General features: G+C 38.7%; 1 protein-coding gene across 7 annotated transcripts in view; it reads right to left on the bottom strand.

The window, feature by feature from the left end:
* NEDD4L (NEDD4 like E3 ubiquitin protein ligase) overlaps positions 1 to 15401 on the bottom strand; it is a 192877-nt gene that overhangs the window by 55662 nt on the left and 121814 nt on the right. For 6 of the 7 annotated variants that reach the window (XM_049794601.1, XM_049794602.1, XM_049794605.1 and 3 more), the window contains 4 exons: positions 8122 to 8172; positions 1987 to 2048; positions 1780 to 1882; positions 676 to 842 (listed from right to left, as the gene is read on the bottom strand). In XM_049794601.1, the coding sequence (XP_049650558.1) occupies positions 676 to 842; positions 1780 to 1882; positions 1987 to 2048; positions 8122 to 8172 (383 nt within the window). The remainder of the gene's footprint in view (positions 1 to 675; positions 843 to 1779; positions 1883 to 1986; positions 2049 to 8121; positions 8173 to 15401) is intronic. The other variant, XM_049794603.1, reaches the window with a different exon arrangement.

Raw genomic sequence — 15401 nt, 5'->3', positions numbered from 1 at the left:
AATGAAGGCTTGAACAGGAACTCCACATTGTTACAACCGGTGTACATAGGTAATGCAGTCCATACACTGAATAACAATCAGGATCTCCTCAAGTTAATCAGTTTAACTTAATTAAAACTCAAGAGTTGACTTTTTTTTTCCTTACCTTTTCAACATTCTCTATAGAAGCAAGTAATTTATTCCTGTTAAATTACTTACTGAAAAATTCCACATCTGTCTCCCAATATTCTAAGGTATGTTCTTAATGCACTGACTTCCCTCCCACTCCTTCAGATTTCCTAGAATTTCCCAGAATACCTATGTGTATATGTGATTTGCTGGGGGTGGGGAAGTCTCGATCATTCTCAATAAAAAAAAAATATATATATATAAAAAAAAAAAGATGTTTCCTTTTTAACTGAAGATATTCAGACTTTCGTTCTCAATTTACTAGCACATCTGTGAAAACTTTTCCATTAATATAGTTTCAGGTACGTAGCACAGAACCAAAATCATGATTAATCTGTTACCGAAAAGAATAGTGTGCCTTCATAAACTCCTTAGTAAAAGTCTTGCTTAAAGACTTTTTCCAGCCTTAAATTTGTAAATTTAAAATGATTAGGTTGGAAAAAAATCACTACCCTTATTGATAATTTTGCACACATCCACAAAACATTGCACTGCATTGCCACTTACATTAAACTTGGTCGATGCCACTGAGTAGTCCTATTGTTATGGTTGACGTAGTAAGTCCGCCCCAGGTTGTCCACCTTTTCTTCCCATCCAGGAGGCAGCGGAGGAGGTGGTAACTCCTCCTGACGTTGAGATGTGGAGTCATTGGAATCAACCACATCCCATCCATGCTTCAGAATGAAGGAAAAAAAAAATTTCTTAAAATTTTAAAGTTCAAGTTAAAGAGAAGTTATTTAATTGTTTCTTACATTAGCCTATAGGTGCAGATTCTGAAAGTTTTCCAAAGAGAAGTTCAAAATTACTTGAATGTAAACCATATAGAAATAGAATAAAATCTGTGGTTACAGTGTGTACCTCATTTCAATGACAAAAAAACCCCTAAAATCCCATCAGTGTATTACAACAGGGATTCCCAAATGTATTTGGGTGGTTGCTTGTTCTAGTGGTGGCTAGGTGCAGATTCCCAGTGAAGAAGTCAAAGAGATCCAGCTGCTAACTTTTGAACTCAGAGATGTATGGCTTGGGATGAGAGCCCTCATTCTCAAGTTACAGATGACTGTTACACGCTATTAGTAAGGCAAACTTGGGCTGACATTCACTTTGTCAGCCGTAATTGCATCTAATTCTTAAAATAGATGATGGCTGATAAGAGTGCTGAGAAGTCTTTAAACCTGCTGTGCTTGCATGAGCTTTATTCTCTGCAAAGTCAATGCTGCTGAGGAAATAAAGAAAAATGTTATAACACCTATTTCGAAATGGCCTCTGAAGAAGAGGTACCTAATATAGACCATTATGCCTATAAATTAATTGCACAGACTCTCTGAATTCTTCTACTTGGCATGACTTCCACTTCTACTTGCTCACAAACTGAGACAGACAAACTTTAGAATTCACTATGGCAGCTGAAATCCTTTGAAATACTTGAAATGGTTGAGAAAACAGTTATGTTTTTTTAAAAAAAAAAAAAAAAAAAAAGCTGGAGCAGGGGAAAAGAGTAAGCTGCTACTAACACTGCTACCAGGTTTTTATCTTTCAAGGTGCAACTTCTTCTACAATTGTACTTCAATCTCTAATAACTTGAATGCTTCCACAAGCATTAAGCCTTACCTCAGATTCGTCCCTTTGATCACTGTTTTCTTCTTCTTGGCCACCATTTTTAGGCAAATAAGCCATCTTCAGTCTCAAGAAACCCTTTACACGAGATTTGTGGCTAGAAGACAAGGAGGTACATTTCATTGAACAACCCTTAAATAGTTGCAAATAACAAACCTTAGAGTAAGAAATGTTTTAAAATACAAAGGTCTTCCCCCTCACCTTCTTGGTCTGAGAAGGAAATCCTTAAATGTGTATGGCCTTTCCATGGTTGGGTCTTCAGTCTATAAGCATTTAAGAAAATGGCAAATTAAAGAGCTTTCCCACAAGTACAGAGACATATAAAGAACGTTCACATCACAGATGCAGTAGAAATGCTAGAGAAGATGTTTACACGACAAAGTTAGAGCAGGCAGACCTCTAGACCAGTGTGTTACGGCTCGCTGTTAATACCCAGCTGCAGCAGCACTCCACTAGGTGTCACTAGAAATACCAGTGATGGGCTGAACCATCATCTGTAAGCGATCCCAACCTTCACAACTCGGAAAAAGGTGGAAAAGACCAACTGAACAGACCCCTTCCAACTTCTTCCAGTCATCCAACAGCAGAAAAGGCTGCATTTATTTCGAAGCAGTATTTTTTCTGCACATTAGAAAGCGATGAAATAAAACTCCTCCTGAGTTGGCTTTCATTTTTTATTTCAAAGCAGTTGAGGCTTTCAAAAATAACTAAGACTTTGAAATCGTTCATGACATACATAAATAATATTATCAAGCTGACAGATTACATCTTCCGATTTCCATTTAATTGTAGGTTTCATAAAGCCTTAAATCTTGCAAACTTTCTAGTACATGAGAGTTTCAGCTTTCTTATCAAATAAGTTACATCCTTCATGTCTGCGAGAACACAGATGCTATAGGTACAAAACTAGGAATTTAAAAATGACAAGGTAAATGAGAGAACCAGAAATTCGTATACATACTTCATCTGTTGATTGTTTGGGGTACTTTATTCTAACCGATCGTACGATTTGGGCTGACAAAATTGGAAGCATGAACTGTGTTACACTGAAAGAGTAAGCACATTATCATACACACTCCGGTAAGACTACAGATCTCGTACCTCAGATTAACACCAAACTTTCTCAAAATGAGCACAAGTTAGTGGGTACTCCTCAGAATTTTTCGCCTACCTGGCTGAACTCTTATTCTGCAAGGCATTTCCTGCCTTGAGTGTCCACTTAATCTGTGAGAGACAGATTTCCCATTTTTTTCGGAGACAGCAGATTTTAACCAAATCAACAGGACATCAAAGCATGCATGATTAAGTAAGTAAGTACTGCTTAAGTACTGCTTTCTAGTACTCAACGGTAAGTACCGTACATAAAATAAGAAGCTGTGTATTTTAACCAAATTTTGTAGATAGTAATTAAATAGTATTAGAGGAAACAGGATTTTGACAAACAAATCAGCAGTACAGCTAGAATGAGAAAGCAAATATTTGTTAATAAGTACACCACAATGTCTCTTACTAAGGTACTGGAAGGATGAATGAGGAAAATATTGATTAGAACATAAAGATATACAGTATGTTTCCCTGAGCATCAAATCAGTACACACACCTTAATAAGCATGTAACTAATAAGCAACTAACTAATTATAACAGAGTATGAGAACACACCCACAGGAAGGTAGGTAAGCACCCTGTGGAGACACTGCTACATTACAGCTATTGAAAGAAGGACTGTTCTGAGATACATATTGTGAATGTTCCCAGAGGAAATTTTTGGGGAAAAAAGTGGCTTCTGGAACTGAAGACATTTTCTGCGATGATGGGGAGTGAGGAAGGATTTTGTACAGGCATCGCATTCACTTTCTAGTGAGCCTAAAAGGAAATGGGAAGTTCTGGACTGCAGAATTTCATCATTTTAGCATAATGGATTTTATTCATCAACGGCAGTTAAGTAGCTGACCCAGGAAATTTTACAATCTTGGATTTTCTATGTAAAGACAGTAGAAGACTTTAAAACAACTTGAAAAAGTTTAGCATTCCACTCAAATATGAGCTAGAAAGAGATATGCACACTCATATTCTACGTAAGTCCCCAGTGAGAGGACAGGAGAGTTATTCTCTTCCTACAGAATATGGAAGGAAAACAAAAAGCTGCTAATTCCTCAAAACTGCTCAGAGGAAGTGTGTGCCGTGTCTACAGCTCTACCTCAAATCTTGCCAATGATTTGTAGTTATTAAAAATAATGTTTACTAAAAAGGAACTTTAAAATACTACCTGACTGCAAAATAGGCATGCACTAACATGTCCCTCACCATTTTATATTTCATAGTACATTGTTTGCAGGACACATGTAGCTTAACACTGAAGGACTTTTTCTACAGTTATGTACAGGCTATTTAGATAATGTCTGTGCATATGGATACACGTAAATGGAAATATACACACAAGTACAGATAAAGTAATACTACACAATACAGCTCATATGAGAATGGAATGATCCATTTTTCACCAGAATACATTTCTGATCATTCCATCATATTTTTCAGCTACTATAGTTTATAAGCCAACAACAGTGTTATGACTTAAGATCAACCACAACCAGACACATCTAAATAAGCATCACTGTCAAAGTCTACAAGGCCATTTTCCTCCTACAATAACATTTATCAATAGCAAGAAGTCAAATTCAGACACAAATGGCAATAGTTACACTAAAATTGACACCTTATTTTGATGTAAACATTTTCAATAACTTCCACCATTCCAATGTTCCCTCATTCAAATACAAAAAAACTCCTCCAAGTTCATGGAAGTGAGTAATATTAACATGTACGACATTTAAAAAATATTATCTACATCCAGACAATGTTAGTCATCCAAAACATTATATAATATCAGAAAACACTTATACTGAGCATAAAACAATCACTGTATACATATATACATATGTACGTATATATGTGGAATTTACTAGAAAACTTAATGAAGTATAAAGTTTATTTTTTACTATTTACAAAGAAGATGAAAAACAACTGCAGTGTTTCATACTGTTTGTGCCCTGTGACATTCTAACTTCAGTTCTTTTGTCAGTGATTAAATTCAGTTTTGAAGCATAGGGTAAAGTACAATATGAATACAAGAAGACAAAAGAAATGCTTTTTTTGGTGTAAACATTTTCTGCAAAGTTCACTTTGGATTTTTGTCTACTAAGTGGAGAAAAAAAAAAAAAAAAAGACAGACCATACAGCAATATTGAAAAACTGAAACTCACACAAATCGACCCATGAGATAAAGAATTCATTTTCACTTATCTTTGAACATAATTTTAAATGAGGCTTTTACAGCATGGGGTGGTAGTACTATAGGCATATACCTAGCATTGTGTAAAGTAAGTTTTCTAAGCAACGTATAGACTTTATCTGCTGTGGGTACAAACTGAGGTTAACTTCAAGCTTCATACAATTTGAGTGTCACATGGACCCTCTTTGTTCTACCATTTCACCTGTCTTGATGGCAGGCTCTGTGTAAAATAATTCCTCATGAAATACCCAACATCACATATGTAATTTCAAAAAAATCTTCATTTTTAGTTATTTGTCTTTTTCCCTACAGCATCCCTACAGAATCTCCAACCCAGCACAGTGTCTTTAGCCTTTTCAGCAGTTTCCAATAGAAACAGATTTAATGTGGGCCCATCAACCGAAAGCAGAGGCACAGACCTCTCCCTTAGAATTTTTCAGCAAAAAAGTCTGACAGTGAAGGCTTGAATGCACTGGAGTCAGTAACAATTCTGCCACTGTCTTTATTGGATTATGATTACATTTAGAATAGTATTCACTAGTCTCTGAAAGTTGAGCATCCTTCTGTGGACATATTATACGCAGTGTCTACAAAACCCTGGAGTTTCACATCATAATTTACAGCCAGCCAGCGCTATGTCAATTCTACGCTCATAGAATTAAAGGAGGAGAACCCACCCTTGATTATATAGTAAATAGAAATTCCACTTAATTTAGTCTGTAATTTTGCTTGCTGTGTGAAGACAATGCAGAATCTTGGCTGCTAGGAAGAAAACAGACAACTGGAGCTTTATAGAATTATGGAACCAGCTCTACTCTTAGAATCCCTCCATTTATTAAGAAACAAAAACAAATAGAGAAAACATTACCACCCTCAAATCAAACACCTCAAACATTTGATTGTTGACAATAAAATGATTCAAACTCAGTGTCAATTACTTTTATTTATTTGCTATTAGAACTCTTACTGCTGGCAAAGAATTCAATTTTAGCTAAAATAATGAATACACCACATTGTACTTGCAGCTTTTTGGTTTTCCAGGCATTTGCTGAAGCAAATCTGATAAAAAGAAGCTTAATTGGGCTTATCTATACCACCTTTTTCTTTGCACAAAAGGTTTCTCTGACCACAGATGTGCGTCCCTTTCCATGCATACCTGATGCAAACTAGCAGTGTGTTACCTCTATGTCACCACTACCAACAATTAATGCAAGTCACTAATTGAAGTCATGGGTACATCTTTCAGAAGCGGTGCCGACTTTAAGAGTCTCCCCTTTGGTGATTATTCCTGCACCAAGGCCAGTACAGCTGTTTGCATGGCCATTTCATAAACGGGAAAAAGGAAACAGTCCGAGTTAAAAAATAAACCACCCAAAACTAACTAGTTATGAATAACGCAGATCTAGTTCACCTCTTCTATCATGTGAGCATTAGACCCAGGATAATTAAGCAGGCAACAAGAGGGTGTGAAAAAACGGCAGGGGTCTGCCCAAGCAAACACCACTGCTTACAGAAACGCACATTGAACTACATACCCAGAAGACAGCAACATCAGTACCTAGAAAACCTGGATTTGAATCTGCAGTATGTCTACTGAGAATGTAACCTCTCCTAGTCAGAGTTCATAACATGCGAGGAAAAGCAACCAGCCAGGCACACGCTGGCACAACACAGTGGTGTGGCAGCTCTCAGGTGATGTGCTCTAGTCATCTCAGGGCTCACCTCTTACATGTAACAGAGACGCCAGACATGAAGTTGTCATATCTCAGTAACTATCACTTTACCTATCTGTATAAAACAAACTGAGGTACCCATACAATGGTATGTTTGGTGTTTCAGAGAACTTCTGTAAATAAACGACACTGATAACAGGCATTAACCCAAATATTTAAACTCTAACTTTTAAAACAATATAAGAAAACCCTCCAAGTATCAGTTTTTCTACGTTACTTCATTCCTATTTCTTTGCATGTAATGTATTTAAGCTGTTTAAAATTGGGAAAACATCCAAAACACATACTGTCCTATCACATAGGAAGGGCAATAGGCACCTCACACCTCTTGCAGAAAAAAAACCCCTATTTATACATGTATAGACATTAAAAGTTATCTGTATGCACATTAAAAGCTATAATGTATGCTTGGGCAATATCACAGCTCGTATAATTATTAGTATCAATAACGTCTAATGTCAATGTCTAATGAATGTCGTCGTATGTACTGTGGCACTGATGAATATCTCACTATTTCCATTATTACTTAGGTGTTCTACTTTCAATCAGTAATAAAACCAATAATTTTACTTAAATTTGCTACAAAGATCAGTAATTTTATAACATTTTCAGAAGAACTGAATTTTTGTAACTTCTTAAGACACCATCATGCGGGTTCAGCAGTTTCTCTGTTTTCAGTCTGTGGCTATTGGCTTTACAAGGTTTGAAGTAGTATCAATACGTGCTATTCCCTTTTTCAGACAGAACTACTATCCCATAACCTTAACAGCATATCATTTAGACAGAAAATCAGGCAGATAAATCGGACCCCCAAAATGTGTTTTTTTCATTGTTTTAACAAAAGTTCTGGAGTAAATGGAGTTTCCTAAGGGAGAAGACAACTGTTTCAACCATAAGGGAAATTCATGAAAAGGGAAAAGACAGAAGATTAAAAGGACAATAATCACCTACAGTAAAGTAAGAAACAACCAGTATATTGGTCACATGTCATTCATGAAGTCTCAGACCAGACAAGGATTTTAAGAAATAATCAGGATGAGAAGTGGATCCTGGATGTTGAGAAAATTAACAGATACCAGAGAACAACTGTCTTTCTTGTCCCTGCAAAGGGAACCATTTCTTCCAATTCCTGTGCACGGTGGGGCTTTGTTGTCCACAACATTTTTGTTTAAGCCTCTAATACTATGCTGGGAATGCTTGCTTTAAGAAAATTTAACTGTACTACTTATGGAAATAAATTCTACATCACATCACGGTTTTTCACATCTGGTGATGACAAAAAGAGCACACTGAAACAAAAGCACTGCTTACCGGAAGGTGACTAAGTGGCACATCCACTTGACCCAGGAAGTCGTCTCTAGTCTGTCAAATAGAAAGAAAAGGCAAAAAAAGGACTAATTTTACATCAGAAAAGCAAAAATTGATAAACATCAATCCAGTCAATGAAGCAAAAATAAAGATGGTTGAGTACCATTATTTTAGCAATTACTGGTTTCTATCCCTATATTGTTGCACATTATCTGTTGTTATAATTTATCTATTTCAGCAGAGCATTTTCTGTGACAGTCCAAACCAGCTTCTTAGTCCACAGAGTGTATGTTAAGTACCGATGAAATTCTAATTCCTCTGACAGCCCATGCATAATTCAAAGCACAAAGTAATAGTCTACTCTTCCTGTGAATTAGTCTCCACACGCATTAAAAAGTAGAGTGAAATTACTATTCACCATGCCGTTGAAATGTTCACGTCAAACCTTGGTGACATTTTCTTTTTTTTTTTTTTTTTTTTTTTTTTTTAAGGAAAACCTCATATGTACATCTGACAGGGAAGGGAGGGAAACCCAACATCCAAACAGCAAAGGTAGAACTGCATGAATTGTAAACGTTTTTCCCCAAAATAAAAACTTGTTTTCTCACTTTACCAAACAGAAACCAAAGTATTGGAACTTCTTTTTTTTTTTTTTAAAAGAATGCTGTTCCATTAATTCAGAATGCTTACTTGGTGAGGAACAACTACACACCCTTATAACCAGCCTTTTGAGTAATCCTGTATTTCCCACTTGAAGATTTGACCATTCATGCCCTGCTTCAAGTTAAGCACGTGGATGTGGTTACGCCAACATTTGGGCCGCACAGTGCCATCAAAAATTCACTTGTGCACACTTATGCCCATATATAAGTGATAAACACTACTTTTCTGCATGTTCTTCACTAGCTGTTCGATCACCACCTTCTCTCAGAGTGAACAAACCAAGGCACCATCTCCCACAGAGGTAACCACTGAGAAGCTGACAGCAGGACCCGGTCTTCATCTAACTCTACCTTTATTTCTGGGTATTTAAACCATTATTCATAACTCTGCCAACTATATTCCATACCCATTTTACAACTATGAAGATGACAGGATAGAGAGAGCCCTTCAAGGTCTAGAAGTTCAACGATCTATTTGATCTTTGCAATACTCAATGATTCCTGAAGATGCTCAGACTGGACTGCACGCAGAGGCCTAACCACCCATTCATACCTACCACTTTAAAGAACATAAAAATTCACACAGGGTATCTCAATCTAGCAATCCACTTCAAGGACAGACAGAAGAAGAGGAACATGAAATATTAGCAGAGGTGGACAAACCAAGGATAGACTTTGAGAAGGAAAATGTGTACTGTTACCACTCACTTTGCAGCTCAATAAAGCCTAGAAAGAAATAACGCTCATCAATTTTCTCACCAAACAATAATGTCTGTTCAATCTGTATATTCAGTTGCACTAGATATAACATTTCTAGCTGAAAATATTTGTGTACTGAATGGACTGTGATTTCTTTAAATAAATTATAACTTTAAAGCACTGCTCACTTAGAGACACCTAAAAACTAACTTAACATTTAACATTTTTTATGATTAACAGTGGCACCTGGAGAGTTGCACTGGTACCTTTTATTGTCAATCAACCTAAATCTCAGGGGCGATTTTTCTTTAAAATGTGGCTGTTATTATCCATCCAACACATCCCTGAGCAAACCAAAAATGTGGGCCATCTCCCTGTTTGAATCGCATGCACATGGATGAGTTGATCTTCCCTGCTGGTAAGTAATAGAGGGCAACCCAGAAATAAAACCAATAAAAACCACAGGCAGTATAGCCAGGCACTGCATGGAGAGATTCCCTTCGGTCTCTTAGCACTGCGTTACCTTATAATGCCATGTGTCTGAGTAGCTGACTGGTATTATAAAGTACCGTGGAATGTGGCAGAGTACTCACACAATGAAAATGAATCAAGTCACACACTCCCATCAAAATATAGTGCATAATGAGAATAAGACCACAAGCAGCAGCATATTGGCCTGTGATACCAGGTCCAGGTGCTCTCAAGTTCTGTGAAGAGAAGTAGTGACTAGACCAACAATATTCAGAAGAAGCTGTGCAGACACCAGATAAATATTCCAATTTCTCCTTTACAAACGCTTTACCTTTCTGGTAAGATTTTAATCAACGTGATTGCACTTAACCTAACTGGATGCACCCAGTATGACTTAGGGCAATATCTAGCAAGACTATCTTCAGAGCTATATGAGGTTTCCCACACAGTTGTGATGTGGATGTGCTGGAAATCAGCTCTGCAGCTAATCTAATCTACTCATTGATTATGATTGTCATTTGCTCATTTATAACAGCAGTTCACTGTTCTAGCGACTCAGATTAAGATTCCTTCTGTTCTTCCTGTGATGAAAGCCATTAAAAACATGGCAAAAACCCCAACAACCTAGAAACTCCACAAAACCACTGAGGAACCCAGCCGAATTCTTGTTGAAGAGAGAGGCTGCGGGAAGATAGTCCCAAGCCTGCCTTCATGCAACCAGATCCCCAGAGGAATTGCACAGCTTCTGAGCCCCCATGGAAGTTACAGCTGCACCACAGGGCACCGGGGGGGTCGTCCCGCTGAACCCTCACCAGAAGGAGCCTTCTCCTGCTCTGTGTCCCTCAGAGGTTAACGAAACACCTACCCTCAGGGCTGTAAAAGCTCTCCTGAGGGGAATACAGAGTCCTCATAGAAGAGATCAAAAGAGGGATGGCAGCAATGTCACGCTGCTGTCTCTACACTCTTAATTCCCACCAGCGCTTATTATTTCTTTCCCAATCCACCCACAGTTGAGGAAACCTTTCATCTTACAATAATTTTGGCCTGAAACACGGCCAACCTGAAATAAATCCTCTGAAATGCAGATACTTTTTCATACATAAGAAATACACAGGCTGTTCTAAACACAGGGTAACCAAGTGACATAGCCATATGGACAGCCGTCACAAGGAGACCTAGCTAAAACCACCATGCAGACAAAACGAGGCCCGGGCTGCATCTGCTCACCTCCCACTGACCAGATGATGCTGGTATGGGCCAGAGCAGCAAGACCAGAGATCCCTGCCACAGGGAGGCCAAGCAGAAAGCTCTGCCAAAGAAGCCTGGGCAGCGTCTGCCCCGCTCCCAGGCTGTGGCACAGGCAGAGGAGGAACAGGGGAACACGGATGCACCACAAGCAGCTCCCTGGCCCTGCCACAAGCTCAGGGAGGAAGGCTGGAGGGGACAGTAACCCAGGAAACTGCCAATAATCTGTGTTATGGGGAGAAAGCCACAGAGATCGGCTGGAGCCCCTCCACTGGAGACCACTGGTGGCGTGCCGTGGGAGCTGGGAAGAAGCGAAGAGTGGAAACAGGCCGCAGCACGCATATGCAGGTCCCAGGCAGTGCAGGCCGCTGAGCCTGAGTGGAACCGCCATGGCAAAGGCAGGCTGCCGGGCAGGACACAGGCCGTGTGCCTGAGCCTGCGGCACTGGGCCCCGCCAGGCCACCACGGGGCCAGGCCCCGCTGGGCCAGGGCTGCCCCAGCCCGTTCTGCGGAGTGCCCACACGCGGGGGGGGGGTCACACAGAAACCTGAGGTGAGAAAACACCACCCGCTCACGACACCCAGGTTTTATTAATACATGAAATCTAGAATGGGGTGGTTCTGTTCTTGCAGCTACTCCATCCCAAATTCTCCTATAACCATGATGTTATACATCAGGTAACAATACATCAATAAAACATAACAATGAAGCAGAAAACACTGATTTTTGTAGCTTATTAAGAGCTTGAATAACAAAGGGAATACTTTCTAAAGATTTTTAAGTCTATTTAATTGAATACAAATACATAATGTTTCCAATGCTACATACTATACACATGTACAAACACAAGAAAGCTCCCTTTGAAATTAATCTATTTTAAAGTCAGACTTAAACCATACACTGACATTCCTACACATATCAATCATGTCAGTATCTTACCTGAACATGATGAATTCTAGCATTTTGATCTACATTGGAAGTGTTATATTCAACAGACAAAGGAATGAAATTTTGGCAACAGATGAGGTATAAAGTAATTAAATAGCATCTATGTGTTTGCTTTGTGAGCTGGTCACTGTACTCGATGTGTACTTGGTATTCATTAATAAGATACGAATTTTCAAAATAAAGCATTCTTCAAAAATCAACTGTCTGTCAAGGAAAACAATTTCACCCAGATACTGTTTATGATACCAGATATCAGCCCTAGTGATTCCCAAATAACCTGCTGCTTATTTATAACCATGCTATGCACAGAATTCCAGGAAGTGCATACTGCTGCTCCAAAGCCAAGTTTACATATTTATCATAGCAGAGCATTAAGTTTAATATTAAAATTCATATTTTGTATGATAACATCATAAGAATTCTGTTTCTACTACAAAGATAGCATAAAGTCATGATCTCCAAAGTATGGACATACACTGCTGTGCTATATGCCCAGGGAACAACACAAAAAGAATATCTGCACCAAGGAGCCTGTGTTTTTTCCAAATTTAAGTAAAAAAAGCTAAAAGATTTTCCATTACAGAATTTTGACTATTAATCTTCTTCCTAGCAACTACTGGAAAAACATGGTAGCATGCACTGCTTTTAGAGAATTAACATATTTCTCCTTAATACAGGCAAATCCAAGTACCTTCCAACTCCTGCTTCAAGGCAGTTACTCAAATATCAACTACTCAGAAGAAAATATAAACCTTTGTCTAGATCTGTTCATGCAGCTTTTAGTTCAAGAAAAACACAACTCATGGACATGGAAAATTTTCAGGAATAGTTAGAAAGAGAACCGTGACCAGACATGTATGCAGTTTCACTATGTACATGGGGAAAACAGTCCTTCCTCTGTGCCGGAGATGGGGAGGAAACCCCACCACAGGTTGGTGCAGATGATGGGGACATAGAGATGAGCCTATGGAGTTCCCTTGGGCTATTTCTCAACAGACTCACACACAGAGGTGACTTACATGCAAACACCAAGCCTGAGATATCTGATATAGTCTATCCTGGAAGTAGACATGCTGTAAGTATACCACTTATTTATCTAATTTTAACATATCTAGAAATCATAACTGCTGCATCTACATTAACTGCTTTTATCTGTTATTTCCAGATGCTCTGCAGCCTGGCTGTGGCTACAGCCACAATGGTAAACTGGGCTGTAAGAATTGTGCAAATTCCAGACTGACGTTAAAAGCCTTCACTTCTACCCAGATCAAATTTTCAGGAGTAAAAAGTAAACCCAGCCTTGAGAGCAGCTGAACCAACAAAATCTCTTTGTCTGTAGTTTAGAGCGGAACTGGAAAATCCTTAGTTCTAGCCTGGTTCTGCCAGTGAGCTGCAGTGACAGTTTAAAAAAATTACCTCCTCAGCTACTCCTAGCATGAATATGGTTATCTTTACCAGTACTAAGGCTCTTGTAAAACCAAATCTTTATGTAACACTTGACTATACACATACATTTATAAGAAAAATCATCGGGGCTGTGCATGTCTGTGTGTTAGTATACTCATAGTTAGCATTTTAGGACATTTTTGTTCTGTGAAAAGAACTGTCTTGCAGGCCTCCACATCTCTAGTATTTAAGCATTCTCATCTTGGGGTTTCCTGCTTCCAGAAAAGGCACCTCACAAGCCACATGAACCTTTCTCCTGCTTTATCATGTATTGAATTTCCAGTACCTTGTCACATTTCTTACTATAACAAGGTCTGTTTGAAGAACCTCTTTCTCACTAAAATAAAAAAGGCTATCTGATCCACAAGCTTGCCTGTTTAGTTGCATACTACACTGCTAATTCCTGCTCAAGTCTGATCTCCCCGCCCCGCAAGATAGTGAGTAATCCACTCTTAACATGAAAGACACAGGATGCAGATGCTTATCAGCCTACAACTTGGAACAGATTTTACCAATCAGAATTACTATTTTTCAGAGCTGTTGGCTAGGCAATGATGCTTATATGTACCATTATAACCTTTATTTTATATAGGTCATCATATTACATTGTATAAAGGTAAACAGTTATTTAATTTTTTTAAAGCAGTAAACAGAATGAAAAGTTAGTTCACTGGGGAGAGCCTGCAGCTGCCAGCAAAATCTTTACTCCCAGTTTTATTGTTTCAGATTTATGAGAAAATCTTAACCAGCTGGAGTTGTCAGCAATAAACAGTCTCAACAGATGACTTCTTCTTTAGAATGCCCCAGCAGCACCCACGGCTGTGTAACGCCTGGAGCCGCTCTGCCCTCACCCATGACTGCCAGCAGCTGGATCCCTGCAGGACCGTGACTGCATGTTGGAGGGACTGCCACGTTTGCTTGCGTGAAACATCGAACTAAGGCCCTGCACAAGTTAGACGGCTGGGAAGGACCACAAAGGGACAATAAAACCGCTAGCATGCATTGCCTTTTGGAGGGGCCAACCCCTGCTGAAATGTCATTGTTCTCTCAGTATTTATTCTGTGCTATCTTTAACATGGTTTCCATGTGGGCCAGATAAGATAGGAAAAGCACACGGCAGGGAGGGGTAGAGGCATGTCTTAGATGCTTTGTAACAGCCTTGCTGCAAATCCTAAGACAAACTATAACAAAAGCTATCCCAAAATTTCCTATTTAGTCTTTAACCCTGCACAGCAAATTTTAAAAGTTATGCGATCCTCTGTTCCAAACTACCACGTGCCAGAAGGGTTTTGTTTGCTTGGTTTAGTACATTTACTTCTGAAGAGAAGAAAGTCTGTGAAAAGATGAACCAATCTGCTTGGTAAAGAAGAGACTCCCAGAAAGTTTTATTTTTAGTTTTCATGCCACATCGCAAACTGACAAGTACTCCTCACCATCCATTTTAATTTTGAATTAGAGGAGGATAAAAGGCCACTCTAGAATGATGGTATTTCAAAGTAACAAAAAAGCTCATGACTATTCTGAGTTAGTAAATGAGCATTATTTTTACAATCTGGTATTTATTCAGTTTCATAAAGCACGTAAAATCCCATTACTTCAGATACTGTCCTATTTTCCTGCTTGCTCTCTCAAAATGAAAGGTAATCACTATTTTTTTGGCAGAGACATGAATACATCCTGTCTATTTAGGAAACCCAAATCTGTCCAACCATCTAGTTTGTTTACACATTGATCATGTAGAAAAGCAGTACTAATGCAAGAATCCTTTCATTTCTCTTCTATGTGCTCAAACACCTCAGGCATGTTATGTAT

This window comes from Accipiter gentilis, chromosome Z (assembly GCF_929443795.1).
Source record: "Accipiter gentilis chromosome Z, bAccGen1.1, whole genome shotgun sequence".
Taxonomy (NCBI): domain Eukaryota; kingdom Metazoa; phylum Chordata; class Aves; order Accipitriformes; family Accipitridae; genus Astur; species Astur gentilis.
The sequence above is the reverse complement of the archived record's forward strand: the minus strand, read 5'-3'. Positions and strand labels throughout refer to the sequence as shown.